Source organism: Rhamphochromis sp. 'chilingali' (genome assembly GCF_963969265.1).
Source record: "Rhamphochromis sp. 'chilingali' genome assembly, chromosome: 21".
In the NCBI taxonomy this organism is placed as follows: domain Eukaryota; kingdom Metazoa; phylum Chordata; class Actinopteri; order Cichliformes; family Cichlidae; genus Rhamphochromis; species Rhamphochromis sp. 'chilingali'.
The window spans coordinates 23,392,296-23,412,912 of NC_137949.1; the positions used below are offsets into that span (position 1 = coordinate 23,392,296).

Below are 20,617 nucleotides of genomic sequence, written 5' to 3' on the forward strand. Positions count from 1 at the left end.
ACTTGAATACCTGCTGGTGCTGCTTTAACACTCCTGCCTGGCCACCATCAGTATGGAGGTTGGTGTGGGGGTGCTGGAAAGGTTCAGCTTCGCGTTGTTGTCCCGCTGTTTGTCCAGACAGGCGCTGAGCAGCCATCTCTCTCTCGTCTCTTTCCAGCTCTGCCAGAGTGCGCTGCAGCTCCTGCATACGCTGCTGGTCCTGCTGCCTCAACAACTCCAACTCACACTAAAGTCAGAAATGTTCACAATGATGTGTCTGTATGGATTTGCATAGGCAGTGAGTACACTAGAGAAGATTTTGGCTGATGCATCTTACCAGTTTGCTGTTGATCCTCTCCTGTCGCCTCTCTCTTTCCATCTGCTCTTGCATCTCCTTCCTCTTTTCCCTTTCCCACTGCTCCTCCCTCTCCCTCTCTTTGTCCTTCAGCACTCGGAGTCTCTCCTTCAGCTCTGCGAGTTCCACCCCTTGGCGCCTGGACTGCTCTCGCTCCACCTCTAAAGCCTGGTTTGCTTCCTGTTTCTGCTCCTTCAGAGTCTCAATTGTGATACGATTTCGGGTGGCTGCTTCCTGCTCCTTCTGAAGCTCCTCCCTCCTCGTTCTGTCCTCTTCTTCCCATCGCCTCCTGCTCTGTAGTAACTCTGCCCTCAGTCTGTCCGCCACAGCTGCCAACTCCTCCCCTTGCCTTCGCTCTTGCTCTAGCTGGGAGCGCAAGTCCGAGATGAACTTCCTGTCTCTTGCAGCGTCGGCATCATGTCTACGGCTGAGCTCATCCACCTGCCTGGAGCAGCGGTCTTGCTCTTCATCAAGCTTCCTGTGAGAATCTGCAAGCTTCGAGTGAATTTCAGTCAAGCGAGTTTCTGCTTCAGTCAGCAGGAGCTCCTGACGAGTCTTTTCTTGCAAGCTGAGCTCTTGTTGCTGGGAAGAACGTTTGCGTTCATCTTCTAGCTCCTTCTGAGTGTCCTCCAGGCGTTTCTCTAGCAGCAAACAGCGGGACTGTTCAATCTGAAGTTCTTGTCTCAGGTTGCTACAGGCCACCCTTTCCTGCTCCACCTGCCCCTTTAGAGACATGACCTCTGACCTCAGCTTCTCAGAAGACACCTGTACATTCTAGACAGAGTACATTGCATAAAAACACAAACATTGGGTAGTGATGTTACAAATGTAGCGAACTGAAGTTTTCTGTACGAATAGAAAATTTTAGTAGTGTCCATTTTTAGTGCTCTCTTACCTCTCTCCTTTCCTCCTCCTCCCTTCCTTTACGCAGACTTAGAGCCCTCTCCTGCTCCAGTTCTTGTTGAAGCTCACACACTCTGGCCTGCTCTCTCCTCAAAGCTTCCTCAGCCTCTTCTATCGTCAGCCTGAAGAAAATTGGTCATTTCCAACTTTACCATAGTTACATTTAGACTAAAACATTAAAAAAAAAAAAGTTTAGGAAAGGGGCCCTTTAACATGCCTCAACAATGAAGTTGAAACCCATCTGATTTGCAAAATGCTGATTCACAGGGGAGGCCTGTTTAAGTGCCTGTATTCTGAGCAGGTAATACATACCTGAGCGACATCGTTTTGTTCTTCTGCTCTTGCTGAGCGTCATGTGCACATTTGAGTTGTTTCTGGCTCTCCTCCAGCTCTGCCCTCAGTTGGGATTCATCCTGTCGTTCAGTCTGCAATTGATCTCTGTGCCAGTTACTGTCAACTCTGTCATCAGTCTGAGAAAGATGGTGAAAAAAAAAAAAAAAAAAAAAGATTTATACAGATACAAGGTAAGTTAATGCACCATGTTAAGTTAAACTCATCTTACACCTGAATGAAAAATAATATCTTCATGCCAATAACCGATTTAAAACAAATTATCCTTTAAATAGAAGAAATTTTGAACCAGCGCTTGAAACTCACTTGGGAGTGTCTTTGTGCCATTCGACAGAGCAGCTCTCTGAGTGCAATCACAGTCTCCTGCAATGCCCTCTTCTCCTGCTGCCAGCTCATGGGAGGATTAGATGATTTATCTTGGTGGTGCAGTACAGCAGAGCCATCTTCAGCATGATGCTGCGACAGACTCAGTGAGCAGGCTTTTAAGTCCAACACATGAGACTGTGCTGATGGATTGACACGACGCTGAGACAAGGTCAGAATTCTGCAGCTTTCTTGATAAACTTTCTTCAACAGTCCCTGCGTGAAGAAAGTGAAGTGAAGAAAAATCTGGCTTTTTGTTAGTTTAACATGTTTATCAAATGTGTGTGAAGCCTACCTGAAGCTCAGGTGACAACAGATCATCACTGTAGCTCATACTGCCCGCAGCACTGTCCGTGTTAGCGGTGGGGTCAACTCCTCTACAGCGGAGGTACTCAATAAACTGAGCATCCAGTCTCTCAGTCTGCTCCAACTCCAGTCTCAGCCTAGCACCCAGTTCTGAACTCACATCTGAATAAGAGGAGAACAGCGACGTTCAGCTGCCTTTATGCAGAATATCCAGATATAAAAGTGACTCAAAATCCTCACAAGTCACAGGTGTGGAAATACTCACTGCTGCCATATCCGTCACTGGCCCATTCAGGTGCCGACAAGGAAGAGGTGGAGCCAAGTGGTGAGGAAGGAGTCGTTAGGTCAAGTCCTTCCAATTCACGTACCTGTGAACAAGAAAACATAATAATCTGAGTGAGAACTGAAACCAAAAGAAATGAACACATGGTTTACATATCTGAGCTCGAACTACATACTTTATCGGCATCCAGTGAATCGAGGATGGAGTAGTTCTCAGACACTGACACAGAGCGTGGCGAGTGGGAACTCTGTGTAGCTGGGTCTGGGGTGATCGTCCTGGAGTGTGAAGGAGGCTCCATTACAACCCTGGGAGAGGGTTTGACCTGGGGGAGGTCCAGGCCTGTGTTATTCAAGCCACTGAGCTCAGAGGTGTGGAAACGTTCAAGGATTCGGTCCTCAGAGCACTCGAGTCTTCTTAAAACCTCCGGAGAGCTCAGAGAGTCTTCGTGGTGAGACACAATGTCCTCGAAAGCTCCGACAGAAATATCTGACAGCGAAAGAAAAGAAAAAAAAGATCAGTATGAGAACATGTTTCTGTTAAAATGTTCAGGGGGCTCTATAAATCATGTTTTAAACAAAGTTTGCATTTCTTATTTTAAAACCCAAATTCCACTGTTCCTTGTAAACATAAAAGGCTAGGTCAAATAGATTTCCATTGTCATTGCTTTTTATAGGCTTGCACATAATCATAAATCAATATTTACCCTCACACAATCAGTGCAAAGACTTATTTAGTGCTCACCCTTATGTGGGTATCCCTGAAGTGTGTCCTGTTGGCCCTGCTGTCGGAGCTGCTGCAGCTCTCTCTGCTGATAGGCCAATTCCTCCTCCTGTGCAGCCAAGTCCTCCTGAACGCTTTGAAGTTCTGCCTTCAGTTGTTGGTTGTCTGCTTCAAGGTCAATGAGAGCACGATCTTTGGTCTGCCAGAGAAATTGTGACATTAAAACGCAGCAGTCAAGCTTCAAGCACTCAGAACACCACATTAAAACCACTATACATCTTATCTGATAATGTGTGGTCCACTCCGATTCCCACCTGAACTTCCTCATGCAGTTTTTCAGCCCTTTCTGTACTGGTACTCAGACCCTGTCTCAGTGCAGTCAGCTCTGTCCTCAGAGCCTGATGTTCTTCCTTGAGCTTGGACAGCTCAACCTCCTTTTGTCTCAAGGCAGTGTCTGCTTTAGCCAAGGTCTCCTCAGCATGGGTCTGAAGTGGAAGAAAGACATCCACAGAAACATTAAGTGTCATATCACACCCCTTTTCCTTTAGCCCCCCCCCAAAAAAAGAAAACATACACAAACCTTATATAACCAGATTTAAACACTTTCAAATATAACAGCATTTTACTGAGTATAGTAAGTGTATGCATCTGTTGCATAAGCTGTAATCTTTCACTCGCATTACAAACAACTACATCAATGTAACATGAAGAGAGAAATTTGCCAAAAGCAGCTGTGAACTAGTAAAAAACAAAAACAACAAGCTCCGATAAAATGCAGAGACATGCTACAAACTAACCAGTGCATTAAATAAGTCATGCTCTCTTTTCTTACCACATCCTGCCAAGTTAGAACAAAACACGAAAAATAAAGTGCAACACAGCTTTAAAAGCCAGTGCTACCAAAGATTTTCTTCCTGCTTCCTCTTTTTAATGTCACTTCCTCTGTGCGGGTCAAGATTTTGCTATCTCTCAGTGCTGCGCCACGTCACAACAGCAACGCCCCTAATTATAACCAGATGTGGTCTTGCGGCACAGCTGTATGCTTCGGAGGGGAAAGAAAAAGAAAAGCAGCAGCAAAATATTTCCTGTTTCGTACTGAGGCTTGTTTAATTTTAAAGAGGTTGCTGGACAACTGACATTTTTGAAAAATAACTCTTTTGAGTGACAATAAACAGATTTGTTCAGTGAAACTATTACAATTTTAAAAACTGAAGATTAGAGCATGTTTTACTGCTCTGTTTAATGAAATACTCAAACAGTTAAAACATTTTAATATTATATGGTTATTACAGATTGAATGATAAATTGAGCGATTCTTGTATAGCACTTTTCTACTCTCCTGCAGCACTCAAAGCGGTTTATACAAACGTGTCTCATTCACCCATTCATACAAGCACTTTTTTCCTATGCTGAAATGCTTTTAATCCAACAGTCACACATGTTCATACTCCAATGAATGTGTCAGACTAGAGCAGCCAGGGATCGAACCACCAACCTTCCAATTGTACATACACACAAAGACAGTAAAGGTTTATGGGAGACAGAAATATGGCCGACGTATCCGCAAATTAGACCATCACTGATGACAGATAGCTGTGTTCAAAGTGAATGAGCCAATAATAAGGTTTGTTCTTTAAAACTAAACCAACACCTACCAGCACTTCCTTTTGAGCCTCTTCTTGACTGGTTTCGTTTTCGTTTAGCTTAACTGTCAGGTCCTGGATGAGGGCTCTCAGTGAAGTCACTTCCTGTTGTAGCTTTTCAATTTCCTCTTGGAGCTGGCCCTCTCTCCTCCTCAGTGCCTCACGTTCAGCAGAAAGCTCCCCCTTCACAGTCTCCAGGGTTTTAATTCTTGCCCTTTCCTGAGCCACCTGTTCCTCCATATCGACCACCTCTGCTCGTAGCTCCTGGACTTGTCTCTCAAGAGTGAGACTGCTTTCTCTGAGGATGCCCATTTCCATTTCCATCTCCGTCTCCTTTGTTTTTAGAGTTTTGATCTCTCGCACCCTCTCCTCTTCATTAGTCTGGAGTTCCAAAACCTGAGAGCTGAGGCGGGCTTTTTCCTCCTGCAGGGTACCCGCCTCTTCTGCTTGAACTTTCCAGCCATTCCGCTCCTCCTCTGATAGCTTCCTCTTCTCCCTCTCCTCTTCTAGCTGGGCTGTGACCTCTTCCAGCTCAGTTTCCTTCAGGGAGAGGAGACTTTGGATTTCATCTGACTTTTCTCTCTCAGCTTTTAGCCTCTTTCCAAATTCTTCCCCATGCCCTCTGTACTCTTCCTCCTGGGTGAGCAGTAATCGTTCCAGTCCCTCTTTCTCTGCCACTGCAGTCTCGAGTTGACTCTGAAGGGCCTTGATACGAGAACGAAGAGATCGGGAGGCGGTAGAATGAGTCAGGCTGAGTTCATGCTTTAGGCTGTTCGGCCCCGCTTTCTTCTCTTGTTCTTGGATGGTATCGTTTTGAGGTTCGGGGCTGGGGGCGGGTGAAGGATTGATGCTGTCACCGTCCTGAGAGTCACTGACTTCATGCAGGTTGGGTCCCAGGGTGGCGAGTTCTGCTTGCAGCGTACTGATTACCTCGTGAAGGCGCTCCTCTTCTTCCTGTTTGTCTTGGCGCACTCTTGTGATTTCAGATTTAAGATGTTCCACCTGTGAGCGCAGATCTTCAAGCTCAGCTTCCAGAACCTTTTATCAAAAAAAACAATCAAAACGATTCCATTAAAAATAAATCATGGCCTCACCAGGTATGTGCACTCAAATATTTAGTTAGCGTTTACACTGACCTTGTTATCGCTGGTATTCTCAAGTTCCTGTTCCAGTCTTTGGAGTTCACTGTTGAGGTGGTCGATCTCGTGGTTTTTCTCCTGAAGAAGTGCTGAAGGGAGCGTCTCTTCATCCATTTCATCTTCTTTGCAAAGTTGCTCCTTTTCCTCCTTAAGTATCGTCAGGGCAGACACATTTCCCTGGAATTGGTGGTGCATTATCAGTTATCCTCAGATTCAACTGTTTTTCAAGTAACCATAATGAGTGTAACTGAGGAAATATTAAATAGAGAAAAAATAAATCTGCTGCAAAACCAGAAAAACTGATATTTAAAAAAATAAAAAAAATGTTATCGATGCGTTTTAAACTGTAAAAACCTGTGATTCACGGTACAGGGCTAGCTCAGAGCAGCAGATAAAACAGTCTTCCCATCTGCACTGCTTCACTCAGTCACATTTAAAAAATAATAATAATAATAATAAAAAAAAAAATTTCAGTCAGGCTTTGTTTGGGTGTAGCAGTCTGACGTAGCAGGCTTGATAGAAGTTGATGTAGCAACAGAAAAGTAAATGCAACAAGTAATCATCTTACTTTTATCAGCCATGAAGTGTGCAAGTAAGCTAAGGCTACAGTAAAGTAACCGCAGGAAGGGAGGAGACTCACAAAAAAAACCAAGTCTTCAAAAGCTGAGATGACAATATAATTATGGCACAAGTATTCTTTGCTGCAGTCATGGTTTTACATGAAAGTACAAATGTTGGACCAACGCAACTTATTGAATTGTATTGAACTGTATAGTGTAACATATTTTAGGTCAGTTACATTGTTTAGTCATCTGAGAAACACATCCCACTTCTTACCTTCAGGGCAGTAATTTGCTCTTGGAGCTCATTAACATGTGCTGCATTGGAATTAGTCAGCAGCTCCAGCTGTAGTGTGAGGTGTTTTACTTCAGCTTCCTTTATATTCAAGTCTCTCTGCACGGTCTCCAGCTGGCCAAGCAGAACCTCAACCTAAGAAATGCAACGTAACTATTTAAATCAAAACCAAAATACAATTTTCAAGTTCTGCATTTGCTGATAACTAATCAGACTTATGGCTTTAAAAGATTGACTAAGACATCACAAACATTTTTCCAACCAAAAGGTGGCAGCACAGCAAAACGTGTCAAACAACAACCGCCACCACACATCTGCTCAAATCTTCTTAGCTACTAAAAACTAGCGTTACATAAAACCTAACAGACCTCCTGCTCTTTGCTCTGTAGACTCTGTTGAGCAGTGTCTAGGGCATCCTTAAGCTCCTGGGTGGGGTCACGCATGTTGTCATGGTAACAGTGTCTCGTCTCATCCAATTTGGACTGCAGGGCTGAGATCTGAAGCCTGCTGGACAGCTGCTGCTGCTCTAGTGCCTGTTTATCCTGACAAAGAGAGCGAGAACATCAGCTAACTCTTGAGGGAGGATGCACACCAACACTTCACCTGAACTCAAAGTGTGCACTTTGCCCTTACTTGTGTAAGCTCCTGCTCTCTCAGCTTCGCTTTTTGAAGTTCTTGTTCCAGTTGACCGACGCATCTGTTACTCTCTACACTGTTGAGCAGCGCTTGCTCCAACTCTCTGATTCGACCGGCCAGCTTGTCTATCTCCTCATTGCGTTCTGCAAGATCGCACTGGGCTTGCTGACAGGTTCCAAGCAAAGAAGAATAGTCCTCGGTCTTATCTTTGATAACACCTTGCAAGCTCTCAACCTGCAGAGGCAGAAAGATTGATTCAGTTTCAGGGTTTTAAGATGGAAAACTGCAAATTTAAAACAAACAAAAACAAACAAGCCAAAGAACAAAACGGTTACATGATAAGATGCTTTAAAAAAACAAAAAAAAACAAAAAACATAAACACAGCCAATCCAGATCTGCAGCCACTGGTTGGGACACTGAATTTAAGCCATTTCAGAGAGCAGCAACATGAAGATGAAAGACAGATGACGTATGAAAAAGATGCAAATGAATATTAGCAAATGGACTACTGAATACTAATGAATGCAGAACCTATAACCAGTACATAAGCACTACAAAAAGATGATGCAAACCACACACACACACACCATGCACGACAGAGAGCTAAGACAAGCATGCTACAGTTAGATTTCATACCTGCAGAACCAAGTCCTCAAACTACAGCAATCCATTCAGCACAGGGATAAACACATGGTAATAGTCAGGCTCATTGGCAAACACCACATTCATCACTTCAACACCAGTAACACTATGTACTCCACAGCTGACTTGCAAACAGTAATCACACCAAACAAACACTACAACTGCGACACACTAGAAACAGAAACATTTTGTTTAACAAATTCTGGTTAAATACATCGTGCTTCAGTATTTATGGGTAGATATAAATCAGAGCATTGAAATACTTTAACCTGTGTTTAAATCACAAAACATTGCACACAAAAAAAAGACATCTGTTGTTGAAGCCAACAAAGCCATTGATCCAAACACGAGAGTTTTAACTGAGACTATGCCTGTGGTAATGAATTTGAAATTTAGGCTGAATTACAGGATAGCAGTAGATCTGATAAGACAATGTTTGAAGGAAAAAGAAAAGAAGAACAAAAGCTGCTGTTAAGGTACTTCTGTTTTGAGTTTAAGAAATGCTTTGTGACCAAATCACAGGCTGAGAAAAGTTGTAATATTTACAGACACACACAGTTAAGTGCCTCACCTGGTATCCTTTATTATCCAGACTAGGAGTCTGTCTGAGCTGGGCCTCAAGCCTGCGGATCTCCTGCTGGAACTCATCCCGCTCGTGTTCACGTTCCACAGCCTGCTCCTATTATGGAAGGCAACAAATTCAGTGAAAGCCTGTCCGCTGCATTAAGCACCAACTTGGAAAATAGTCTATGACACTTTAATAACCTTGGAAAAACAATCAAGAAAGAATCCATGATATCCAAATGCAAACAAACCCAAAGATTACACACCAGTTTAATTTGTCAAGCCTCACCTCGATAAACTGCCTGTCATGTTTAAGCTGCTTCTCCAGTGCTTGGACACGCTGGTTGAGGTCTTCAGTGTGGGTCTTGTGGTGCAGCTCCGTCTCCAGGCCTCTGGTTTCCTGCTCCTCGAGCTCCCTCTCCAGAGTCCGGAGACGAAGGGACAGAGAGCGGTGGTCCTTCTCTGCCTGCCGCTGCAAGTCCAGCCTATCTTGGGACAAACGATCAGTCTCTGCCAACAAAGCTTGAAAAATAAAAAGAGGAATTAAAGTCAGTAAAATTGTTTTCATTCAGTTAAATTCAGATGAATTAAAAAAAAAAAAAAAAAAAAAAAGCAGAGGCAGAATATGAGTGAGGTTAAATACTGACAATTCAGCATAATCTGCCTTAAGAAATAGAACAGCAAATGACAGCACTCCAAGATGCTTTGCCACACGCTATTGGTAATTGCAATATTACAAAAAGCAACCTCACAGCACTGCAAATATACTGCATATTCATCCCCACTCCCTTCTCACACACTAATACTCCACTCTGACCCACAAACCTGCGTCAGGATCTAAATTGAGCCAATGGCCTACGGAGAGAAGACACGTCTGAGCACAGACATTATATAAGCGCACAGTCAAACTCGCTAAAGAGGTCATGTAGCATTTTATGCAGACAAATGATTTCATGTTTTTGTACTCCCCTCCACTAACCTTTCTCTCTCTCCCCAAGTCCAGCAGAGAGATGCTCCTTGTGTCGCAGGAGGATGGCATGCTCCTCAGTCAGCTCATGATGCTTCACTCTGAGAGTGTCCAGCTCTGCGGTAAGACCCTCCATCTGGTGTAGCTTCACCTTCAGGTCCTCTAGCTCCTCCACAAGCCTCTCCTCTTGAGTCTCCTTCTGCTGTAGAGACTCCTCTAGGGCTGCTTTTTCAGCCATGTAGCCTTCAAGAAGACCTGAAGAAATCATGCAAATGGTACAAGTTTATTTAAAAAGGGAACGACCTCAAACACGACTGAGCGTTACAAACGGCAGAGCTGTTAAACTGTGGTGCAAGTGCTAAATGTGCAGCATAATCAGAAGACAGCAGCAGTATGCCAAACAAAGACATAGTGCTCACCTTCTGCTTTGTGAAGCTCCACCTGAAGCTGACTTTTAAGCTTGGCCTCCTGATCAAGCTGCTCCATTAGACGCTTGTGCTGTTCAAGGAGTTGTGCAGAGTCTTCTCTGCCTTGAGAAAACTTTTCCTCCAGAGAAAGATGAACACTGTGAGTCTGCTCCAGCTGGAGAAATGACCAGCATAAAATGATCAGACACCTTGCAAGGCTGTAAAACAGGAAAAAAAAAACAAAAAAAAAAAAACCCTATGTGGAATGAAGAGCATCTCTACTTCCTTTACCTGCGTATTGGCTTGGTTGAGCAGCTCTAGCAGTGTGTCCACTGTATGTCGAAGTCTGCTGCAAGCACTTAGAGCTGCTTCTTCTCCACCAGGATTGATCTCACCATCTGAAACCAGGAGACTCTCACAGAGCAGCTGAGTGAGCTCCAATTCCTCTGAAGACAAGTCTGCAACTGAAATACCTACAAAAGAGCAAATTAAGTGTTTTTAACCAATTCTCACATGAATTACACTAAGAGTCATCCTTGGTTCATTTAGAAATAAAACAATTTTCAGTTAATCCCCAACAAACAAAAAAAAATCCTAGCATTCATTGTAAATTTATAGAATACATCAGTCAGACCTGATTCTTGTGCCTCTTTGTTCACGCTTGAGCTCCTTTGGCGAGTCGCCTGCTCGGACGTTTTGGCTCGGGCACTGATCTTTTGTCCAATCAGTTCTTCTGTTGCCACGATGCCGCGGAGCATCTCGATCAGCACCTGCCTCAGCTTCTCATTTGTACGGTGCAATTTGCATCTGGGTTAACAGGTACACAGAAATGAGAACATTCAGGATTTGCGAAAGCTCAGAGCTGCTGCTTAAGATATGATTATAATAAATATTAACTACACAACTACATGCACACCTTTCCTCTTTAGCCGTCTGCAAGTCATCAGTGAGCATCTTAAGAAGGTTCCCTCCCTCCTGTGTCTCTCGCTCCCTTCGTTGAAGGAGCGTGTCCATGGTCTCCATTTCTGCACGTTTTCCTTCCAACTCTCCCTGCAGGCACCCGACCTCTGCCCGCAGCTGTTAAAACGAACAAAGATATCTTGTTAATTCTCCTTACACTTGTGACCAACCTTTAGTTTCTCACCTATGCCATGGCTTGTTTAAAACCTGTGTGCAGCTGAAACCCAGAGAGGACAGAAGTAACAGACTGAGAAAAAAAAAAAGAAAAAAAAAAAAAAAAGGGGCATGGCAGGACCTCTAAACCCAAAACATAATAAAAAGACTGAAACACTGGTTCTGCACCATCCAAGTCTCTGATTAAAGCCTCTGGGTCTTAACAAGGGAAATGGGAAAACCACAAAAACATTCAGATCCAAAAGCATAACACAGAAGACATTTACAAGGCTGAAGAGAAAAATACTCCTCATTTTAAAGTATATAATATCAAAGGTGTCTGATGTTAAGTACCAACCCAGTACGGTGACAAAATCCAACTTCAGGGCGTCAAACACTCAAAAGCTGGAAGAGTTTTCTTGCATATCTGTTGTAAGCGTCCTTACCCTTCCTTCCTCAGCCTCTCTGATCTCTCCCTCAGCTTTCACCATGTTTTCCCTCCCTTTTCCCCTCCGCTCCCTCCCACAACTGCATCTCATGCAGTCACCTGCCTCACCAAAACAATGCTGTAGCCATGACAACAGCCCCCTCCCAACCTCTCTTAAGCGCTCCTTTTTAACCTCGTGGGGGACACAAGTGTGGCCGTCTGTTAGTATCTCACTACAAAGAGTCAAGCTAGACAGGTGCCATGGAAACAAATATATGCAAACACCAATCAGTCATAAGACCGATCAGTTTGTGAAATCCAAGAACGGGACTGCAGGTTTTAGGAAATATTAATGCAGGTAATATTGCAACTTCCTTGTTACAACCCTAGAAGATAACCAAGACCAATCAAAAAAAAAAGTCAGTGAGGATAAATTATAAATCCCAAATACATAACTGAATACAGTTATGTGCCAGGACATGATTTATTATTATTATTATTATTATTATTGTAACTGCTTTTTGTAACTGTCCAAATGAAGTTACAAAAATGTGAGAGAGAAAAAAGTCATTTTCTGAAGATCAGGATGAAATCAAATACTTGCTTTACTTCGGGGGAGGGACAACAAACAAACAAAGAAAAACAAAACAAAACAAAACAAAACAAAAAAAAACAGAAACAAAAAAGCCAAAGCAAATGCAGTAAAACTGTTTTTCTGTTGATCTACTAATCGATTATTCGACTAATGCTTTTAACCTTAATCTGAAAAGCAAACAAAAACAAAACACCAGATTGGTGATTTTATTCATTAATATGTTCATCTTCCACAGGATACCATCTGATATATGGCGAATAAGGAAACTAACCCACAGATCCACAGTCTGTATAACCATCCCTCACTCTTTGCTTTAGTTTCCAAATCATTGCATCTCCTCAGTCCTCTTGTGGACCTTTTCCAGTCCTTCAGTAAAAATACAACATTTTTTCTGTCCACTTCGCCCAGTTAGTCTTGCCTTCCCCCCCTTAAGTAAAACAGCCATTGTCAACCTATCCAAGTTAAGACTTCATAGATATATTTATATGCATATATGTATGTATGCATGACTGGTACCTGGGCCACCACAGCATCTAGTTGCTGCAGCTGGGCAGTGAGTTGACTCATTTTCTCTGTGTAGCTCTGCTCTTTTTCCTCTTGTTCAGACGTGAAGCTCCGCCTCAGGTTTTCAAGCTCCGCCTCCTTCTGCTCTTCAAATTCCGTCTTCAAAGAAAACAGTGATGTGTATAGATTAATTCAAAAACGCAGAGCAACAGCTGAAGTACACAGTAGGTTCATTCATTCCAGAGATCTTTGGACTGACTGGCTTATAGCTGACAACTGGCTTGCACATTTCAGATGGTAAAATGCTAAAAGTCTGGAGGGGGGAAGGGGAAAAAAACAAAACAAAACAACTTCAGCCTTAAAACCTTCTGCATCAGGGGATAAAAAGCTTAGATCCATCCCATTTAGCCACTGTTCAGATGGCAGCAACACGAACACATGCACGACCCATCAGCACACACATTCAGAGAACAGACGGACACGAACACTTGTACATATATGATGGAGGGATTATGAGAAAACTGGGTTTGGATGAGGCCTCAGTGGGATAGAGTCCAACAGAAAAAAAAAAAAAATCCCTGGGAATGAACTGGTGCAGCTAAAGCTTAGAGAGGCCAATGGCATCACACACGCGCTCCAAATAATCCGGAGCTATTCCATAATAAATGTTTGAAACGAGTTAAATAAAGAAACAAATATAGGGAACATCAATGTATTTTCACAGAAACTGCTTATATGGAGAAACATGGCTACCTCAAAGGTGTTCAGCATTAATAAAGATCTTAATTGAAATGATACTTCTAATCCTAACTGTTTCATCTATCCCAAGGAGTTTTTTCTTTTTCCCCCTCCTCTTACCTTCAGTTGATTAATCCTGTCCTGCAGCCGCTCTTCTGATTGGACTTTGAGGAGCTCCACCTCTTCTAGGAAGTGCTGTCTTTGCCTTGACGACTCCTCTTCAAGCTCCCTGCGACATGCCTCTAGTTCCCGTGCCGAGACTCCCTTCAGCTCCTACAGCAGACACATGTATTTATTTAATACCGCAGTACTCAGTTAGTCAGAAGGTCAAATTTTTAGTGCTTCGGAGAAAACAAAATCCAAATAAATACTCTGTGCCTCTAATAGACCATTATGAAGGATCAACAATAATTGAGTGTAGTCCATTCACTAATGGGCTTTTAGAGCCACTGAGACAAGAACCAACAGGTCACCGTTAAAACAACCCGCAATTTAGAGAACGGGATGTTAGTTCACGTGGTTTAAAAAAAAAAAAAAAAAAAAAAAAGCAAGAGGATTTATGACAGACTGTGACGCACACACCTGCAGCTGGACTTGGTGCTGTTTGGTTAGTTGCTCTTTTTCAGCAGTGTAGGTTTGCGAGAGCTCCTGCAGAGCAGTGCTGTGTTGCTGCTCAAGCTCTAAAACCTGCAAAAGAAACCGATGCAAATCAAGTCCGATTTAGAGTCTCCTGGTACTTAATGCACAAGACTAAGTTAATCAGATGAAAACAAATCAAATTTGATTATCCAGCCAAACAAACTTTGCTCCAATGCTTTTATTTTGGATTTTAACAAATCAGTTTCATAAAGTTTTAATGGCTTCAAGTTATGAATAACTGCCAACAATCCCATTATATCATGTTTAAGCAGAGACCATCTGTTTGCCATAGTTACACATCTTTTTCAGAGATATTTGCATTAAAAATGAAAGGAAATCTGCAATTATATACTTATTGTTGTGACATTAAACCAGCCTAATAATGAGATGGTACTCAGCTATTTGGCTTTGAGACAGTGGAAAAACAAACATGATGTAGTTATCATGATGACTGTGCATGTACCTGGTTCTTGAGTGCTTCCAGGGCTTTGCAGTGTTCAGTATCCAAGGCTTCTTTTTGAGCAGCCAGTTGAGACTGTAAAAATAAAACATGAAGTTATTGTTTTGGTAAAAGAAACTTTTGGTATTTTTATTTGACGGGGGGGCACGATCCCTACTCTTCATTACTCACTTTGTGAACATGGCTGAGCTCGGCTGCCATGGCTTTAAACTTCTCCATGTGCACATGAGCCAGTTCTTTCCTCAGTTCTTCCCTGATGGACAGCTGCTCTGCAGTATGACGCTCTATTACCTGCTTATGTTCTGAATTCAGGAAAATCAGATCTTCGCGATGTTTCTCCTCAAGCTGAGCCATTTCATCACGTAGTGTCTGCAATTGTAAAGGACAAAGACATTAAAATCCACAAACAAACAGAGAAACTGTCTGTGGCTTCCATCTCCTTACTTGCACTTCTTTCAGGTAGGTGGCCTCCAACGTATCCATGTTACTCAGCATCCTCTTTTCTAGTTCATCTTTCTCCTCCTGGTGTTTAAGAGTCAATTCAGCTTCCAAAGCCTCCAACTTAGCACGATTAGTCTCTTCAAGACATTCAAGGTCTTCCTTTAGTTTGGAACTGAGGGATACTTCCAAGGCAACACGCTCTGCATTATGCTTACATTCAAGCTCTGCTGTTTTAGCTGAAAGCTGATCTTTGTGAGAGGCACAGAGTGAATCTAGCTCTGCTTTGTGTTTGGCATTGAGTGCATCCATTTTTTTGGAGTGTGTGTTCAGTAGCGTTGCCCTCTCATGTTCCAGCTCAGCTTCATATTTGTCCTTCAGCTCTGCCACAGACACTTCATATTTCTCGATTAAACGCTGCTCTACCGCTGCCTTTTCCTCTTGGAACCTGAATAAAGACATGAAAAAGTAACCAAGAAGCTAACATGTTTGAAGAGTAACAGACATTTCCAATACCATGTTTCAGTTTTTGATTTACTACCATGTGGCCTGAGTTTGCAGTGCAGACCCTCACAGCAGTACAGCAAGAGAAATTGTAATTTTTTTTGAGTGTCCATTTCATTACAGTTTACCTATACAGCTGCAACATCATTGCTATAGCAACCATATGCATTTGTTCCCTCCTGTATAACCCGAGACAAGCCTGGGCATGTCATGTGTCAGCCTCAGATTCAGTTTAGTATCTAAAAGGGAGTCATTTCAACAACATCCAACAAACAACAAGAAAACCCTTCCTGCTCAAGGTGGAAACAAACTTGTTGCATCACTTGAAGCAGAAACACCCTTGAGTGCAGCAAGGCTAGGAAGGAGGAGATATTAGCAGCTGGTGATGTGTGGCCTGGAGATAAATAAATCAGTCCACCATGCGCCGCTGGAGCACTTGGTTGTACTGTGCAAATGGTCAATTTATATTACTGGCGCGGTTACAAAAAGCAGCGCCTTAGGCAGCTTATTAAAAAGCTACAACCAGGTAAAAAAAAACATTTTTCAGTTTATTACGTGACAATTTTGGGCAGCTCCTGAAGAACCCTAGGTTTATATTTTTCCCTTTATGACCAAAAATACTCAATATAATAAAAAGTTTCTTGAAATATAGCTTCAAACCATTGTAAAGGGTATTTCTCACTTATTATAATCATTATTAATTGAGAAAAAAAAAAAAATCATACACAATCAATATGATTACCTATTTAATACACTCTGGATTATACAACTTTAGCTTCAATCAACACTCTTGAGCTCACCTCTCTCTGGCCTGGCACAGCTGCATCTCAACCTGCTCATGAAGCAGCTCTTTGAATTCTACAGACATGCAGTCTTTGGTCTTTTGCAGCTCTGCGTCATTGGCCTCCACTTTCTGTTTCAACAACAGAACCTGTTGGCCTAGAAGGCAGAAATTAAAAACTCATGGAGAACCAAAAGGTAGATTCTGTATACAGTTTTCAAAACATGAGATCTGGCTAGAAGATGCAATTCACCAACATTTTCTATAAATAAAAATTACACGAGTCCTAGAGATTCTTACTCTCATCATTTTCCAGTGCATCCTGAAGAGACTTCAATTTCTCCTTCTCCTCATGAAGCGCTTTTTCAAGCCGTGCCTGCTCCGTTGCCATCTCATCATGGTGTGACCTCAGGACAGAGATCTCAGATTCATACTTCTCCTGCAGCTCTTCTTTCAGCTTGTTCATATTCTCCTGTGCTCGACTCCTCTCTAGTTCAAGAGCTTCCTCAAGACGGGCAAGCTGCTCAGCAAACTCTTGTTTCATCTGCATTATATTGAAGGAACATTAAATAGCTGTTACTAAACCGAAGCTTGTCACTGTATTATGAAATCAGTATTTTCATGCAACTACACCACCTGCTGCTCAGTTTTCTGTTTTTACTGTGTAGGATAGTTTTGAGTATGAAGGATTACAGAAATACCTTCTGCATGTTCTGGATCTCAGCATCATGCTGCTCGGTGAGAGCAGCCACTCTGTTCTCCAGAGTGTAGATGATGGTCGTTGCTGTTTGCAGCTCCTCAGTGTGAGACCATATCCTGTGTTCCACTTCAGCCTAATTATAACAATAGAGACATTCAGATTTTGGGCCAAACAATGTAATCTCATTAATGTAATCTCTTTGTTATCTATATTATTAAGCCTTCTTCTCACCTCAACTTGTATTGCTGCCTCCAAATGGACTCTGGTGAGCTCTACAACAAAGATATTCAAGTTGATTCATTTTGCAACACACACAGAAAATAAATGAATAAAAATAAAAGTATGTGAAGGACCTTGCAGATGTCTGTCAGAAAGTTTGGCTCTGAGTTGCTCAAGGTCCAGAGCATGACGAGTTTTCATCTCCTGCAGCTCTTTATAGTAATGATCAGTGAGGTCTGCGCGCACCTGATGTACAAGTTACAACATGCAGCAAGTTAACCAAAAACACTTGGTGACAACAAGCAGTCACATATTACTATGATATCACTTTAATAAAAGGCTGAACATATAAGTTGATGTCTGACCTTCTGCACCTCTTCCTCAAAGCAAAGAGTCAAAGAGGATCGCAGATTAGAAAGGTCCATTGTGTGTTTCGCCTCAAGCTGAAGTGTCAAACTGTCAAGCATTTCCTGGATGAGGCACAGGAAACAAAGCAGCCTCTCAATCAATTACACTTAATATGTATCGACTTAAAATTTAACTGACAGCAGCACCCATTAAACATCTGCATCTCTTACCCGCTGTTTCTCCAGCTGAACGGTATAAGACAAAACGTCTTTATCCCCTTGAGCTTGACACTGAGACAGAGCACTGAAGCACAGACCAAAGACTTGAATATTCACAAAAACATTTGTGCAAAACTGCAGAGCATGAATCTTATTTTTATATCCAGATAAAGTGAAATACCCATCATCAGTCATTTTAAGCAGAGAGTCCTCCAAGGCACCTTCTACCAGCTTCAGCTGTAGCAGAGCAATTTCCTCTTTGTGACTCTCCTCTGTTGCATGTAACCGCTTCTCAAAATACCTAAAAGCAGGATGAGGGTAAAACATGATAGAGTAGAGAAATTAAGCTCAATTTAAAGAAACCCATAATTCAGATGTCTGTTTACACTAAATGTTAATATTCAGGAATAAATGCATCAAAAAAAAATTTGTGTTTTCAGGTGATTCTATGGTACCTCCTCAGGTTTTCTAGCTCGGCCTCATTTTGCTCTTTAATTTCTCGTTTCTGTTCATTAAACTCCATCTTTAGGCGTTCGATGTCATCAACCCGAGATGAGCGTGCAAGCAGCTGCTCCTTAAGCTCTGTAAAACAACAAACAGACATATCATTCAATCACTAAGAACAGGCATTGCTAATAATATATCATGTTTGTTAGAATGTAAAGAAATCCAGTGTATGAAAAAAAGAAAGAAAAAAAATCCAAGCTTTAGCCTGGTAGGCTTATTCATACCACCCAACTCCTGACGACTAGTCCTCATGCTCTCCAGCTGAGTCCACAGCTGACTGATTTCCTGATCCGAGCTCTGTTTGAGCAAGTTCTTCGCCTCCTGTAGCTGTGAAACCTGGGTGGAAAAGTTTGGAAAAATGTTTTTATGAAATTAAAAAAGAAAAAAAAATGACCCAACAGGTTTTTAAGATGTCAATATGTTTCAGGAAGTAATTATTATATTAATAAGTTAGTATCCAGAATTTTTACACACTGAGAAAAAAAAAGAAAGAAAAAAAAAAAGATTATCCTTTTTACTGTGACTTAAGACTTAGAAAGCTGCAGATAAAATGCATATTTAGGGTTGCAGTAGACCAGTAGTTCAAACTGCAGGGCATGCCCCTTTGGTGCTTGGATACATTTTTACCAGACTTTGTGGAACTGACCTGGGACATGCCAGAAACTAACCTCTTGTTGCAGTTGCTGCTCTTTCTCCTGTAGGTGGAGGACTTGCTGCTCTTTCTCCTGCAGCAGTGTCTTATTAGAAGAAATTTCCTCCTCCAGGGAACCTTTTACAACAACAACCAGAACAGAGTCGGCTTCACTCATCATTACTATGCATATATTAATGTAATACACAAATTCAAATCATAGATTTAGAGGACTGTGCAGCCTCTTTATGAAAGTGTATACTGTTGAGGAATATGGGAACTGTGGAAGGACTCACAGACAGCAGCATCTCTCTCAGCCAAGGCTCGTTTCAGCTCCTCTAGTTTCTGTGTCTGTTCTTTACTGGAGGTTTGGAGCTCCTCTATACTGGCTTGCGTCTCCTGTACCTCTAACTGTTTCTGGGACACAGCTTCCTGTGCTTCAGCGAGGGAGGCCTGGGTGCTGGTGAGTTGAGTCTGGGTGGCACTGAGGCTGTTCTGGATCTCCAAAAGGGACGTTTGAAAGTTTGCCTCCATGGCTTCAGCATCTTTCTCCCACTGTGCTCTTAGATCCTGAAACAAAATAAAACCAAAATGGAGTGAAATAGAATAATACACACAATGACAAGACAGTGCATGTTTTTAAAAGCCACAGCAGTTTTTTGAATTATATTTTTATACAAAAGCTGCTTTTTATAATGAAATTTCACCTGTATTTCTTTGGCCTGCTTTTCATCCATTGAAGCCCTTTCCTGAGCAACACGAGTCTCCCACTGCTCCTTCATCTCTTCTGAACACACGAGAAACGATTCTTTAGAAACCGGACGACTCAAACAAAGACAGCTAAAGAATGAAGATCATTGAGCAGCTGAGATGATCTTGTGTGTAATCACCCATGTCTTGTTGGTGCAGCTCAAGCAGCCTCTCCTGCTGCTCCTGGTTCTTCCTCTTGATCTGGTCCACCTCTGACTGATGGCGAGCCTGCAGGAGTGCAATTTCCTGGTCAAATTTCTCCTGCATAGAGGCCTGGACCTTGATGAGGGCAGACGTCTGCTCCTGTTCCACGTTTTCTTGAGAGCGCTCAAGATTAGACTTGTGGACTGTGGTCAGGCTCAGACGCAAGGATTCAAGCTCAATGGCCTTTTGAGCCTAGAGGAATAAAAGCATAATGAAATGATGAATCTAAGTCAGTATTTAAGAGGACAATAATATATTTCACTGACTTTGGAATATTTAAAAAAATAAAAAAAAGAAGAGGCTGACTGAATGAATAATGTTTTGGCTTGTGCGTCTGCATATAATATACCTGAACCTGCTGCAGTTCAGCCTGGTGAGCAGCCTCCATGCTCTCTCTCAGCTCCAAAGAAACCTCTGTCTTCAGCTGACTGACAAACTCATTGTGTTTGGCACTGAGCTCTGAGATCATCCGCTCGTGCTCACGTTCAGTTACCTGTCACGAAAGAAGAGCCAGAAAAAGCTAAAATGGCGCTCTTGGTGAATGGAGTCCTCACAGCAGTGAAGGAGTGAATTGCTCTGATACCTGTTTGATTAGACTGATCTGTTGTTTCTGTTCTTCCTCCATACTGGCCCGCTGCTTCAGCAGCTCTGTCTCCAGGCGAGTATTCAAGTCAGAAATCTAAAGAGTCATGCAGATTATATTTATTATTGCTTGCTACTAAAATTA

General features: G+C 42.3%; 1 protein-coding gene across 4 annotated transcripts in view; it reads right to left on the bottom strand.

The window, feature by feature from the left end:
- Positions 1 to 20,617, bottom strand: part of pcnt (pericentrin) — a 33,949-nt gene that overhangs the window by 3,980 nt on the left and 9,352 nt on the right. For 2 of the 4 annotated variants that reach the window (XM_080870877.1, XM_080870874.1), the window contains 45 exons: positions 20,474 to 20,569; positions 20,240 to 20,383; positions 19,827 to 20,082; positions 19,644 to 19,723; positions 19,233 to 19,506; positions 18,974 to 19,074; positions 18,530 to 18,641; positions 18,254 to 18,380; positions 17,980 to 18,099; positions 17,811 to 17,883; positions 17,598 to 17,702; positions 17,367 to 17,478; positions 17,245 to 17,285; positions 17,015 to 17,146; positions 16,614 to 16,857; positions 16,333 to 16,471; positions 15,035 to 15,476; positions 14,762 to 14,959; positions 14,594 to 14,665; positions 14,074 to 14,178; positions 13,612 to 13,764; positions 12,766 to 12,912; positions 11,031 to 11,191; positions 10,749 to 10,921; positions 10,406 to 10,587; positions 10,127 to 10,289; positions 9,720 to 9,962; positions 9,030 to 9,262; positions 8,748 to 8,855; positions 8,171 to 8,191; positions 7,531 to 7,767; positions 7,266 to 7,439; positions 6,880 to 7,032; positions 6,040 to 6,219; positions 4,916 to 5,941; positions 3,575 to 3,745; positions 3,282 to 3,459; positions 2,716 to 3,026; positions 2,523 to 2,625; positions 2,247 to 2,419; positions 1,895 to 2,167; positions 1,550 to 1,707; positions 1,230 to 1,359; positions 317 to 1,108; positions 11 to 226 (listed from right to left, as the gene is read on the bottom strand). In XM_080870877.1, coding sequence (XP_080727003.1) covers positions 11 to 226; positions 317 to 1,108; positions 1,230 to 1,359; positions 1,550 to 1,707; positions 1,895 to 2,167; positions 2,247 to 2,419; positions 2,523 to 2,625; positions 2,716 to 3,026; positions 3,282 to 3,459; positions 3,575 to 3,745; positions 4,916 to 5,941; positions 6,040 to 6,219; positions 6,880 to 7,032; positions 7,266 to 7,439; positions 7,531 to 7,767; positions 8,171 to 8,191; positions 8,748 to 8,855; positions 9,030 to 9,262; positions 9,720 to 9,962; positions 10,127 to 10,289; positions 10,406 to 10,587; positions 10,749 to 10,921; positions 11,031 to 11,191; positions 12,766 to 12,912; positions 13,612 to 13,764; positions 14,074 to 14,178; positions 14,594 to 14,665; positions 14,762 to 14,959; positions 15,035 to 15,476; positions 16,333 to 16,471; positions 16,614 to 16,857; positions 17,015 to 17,146; positions 17,245 to 17,285; positions 17,367 to 17,478; positions 17,598 to 17,702; positions 17,811 to 17,883; positions 17,980 to 18,099; positions 18,254 to 18,380; positions 18,530 to 18,641; positions 18,974 to 19,074; positions 19,233 to 19,506; positions 19,644 to 19,723; positions 19,827 to 20,082; positions 20,240 to 20,383; positions 20,474 to 20,569 — 8,832 coding nt within the window. The remainder of the gene's footprint in view (positions 1 to 10; positions 227 to 316; positions 1,109 to 1,229; positions 1,360 to 1,549; positions 1,708 to 1,894; positions 2,168 to 2,246; positions 2,420 to 2,522; positions 2,626 to 2,715; positions 3,027 to 3,281; positions 3,460 to 3,574; positions 3,746 to 4,915; positions 5,942 to 6,039; positions 6,220 to 6,879; positions 7,033 to 7,265; positions 7,440 to 7,530; positions 7,768 to 8,170; positions 8,192 to 8,747; positions 8,856 to 9,029; positions 9,263 to 9,719; positions 9,963 to 10,126; positions 10,290 to 10,405; positions 10,588 to 10,748; positions 10,922 to 11,030; positions 11,192 to 12,765; positions 12,913 to 13,611; positions 13,765 to 14,073; positions 14,179 to 14,593; positions 14,666 to 14,761; positions 14,960 to 15,034; positions 15,477 to 16,332; positions 16,472 to 16,613; positions 16,858 to 17,014; positions 17,147 to 17,244; positions 17,286 to 17,366; positions 17,479 to 17,597; positions 17,703 to 17,810; positions 17,884 to 17,979; positions 18,100 to 18,253; positions 18,381 to 18,529; positions 18,642 to 18,973; positions 19,075 to 19,232; positions 19,507 to 19,643; positions 19,724 to 19,826; positions 20,083 to 20,239; positions 20,384 to 20,473; positions 20,570 to 20,617) is intronic. The other 2 variants (XM_080870875.1, XM_080870876.1) reach the window with 2 other exon arrangements.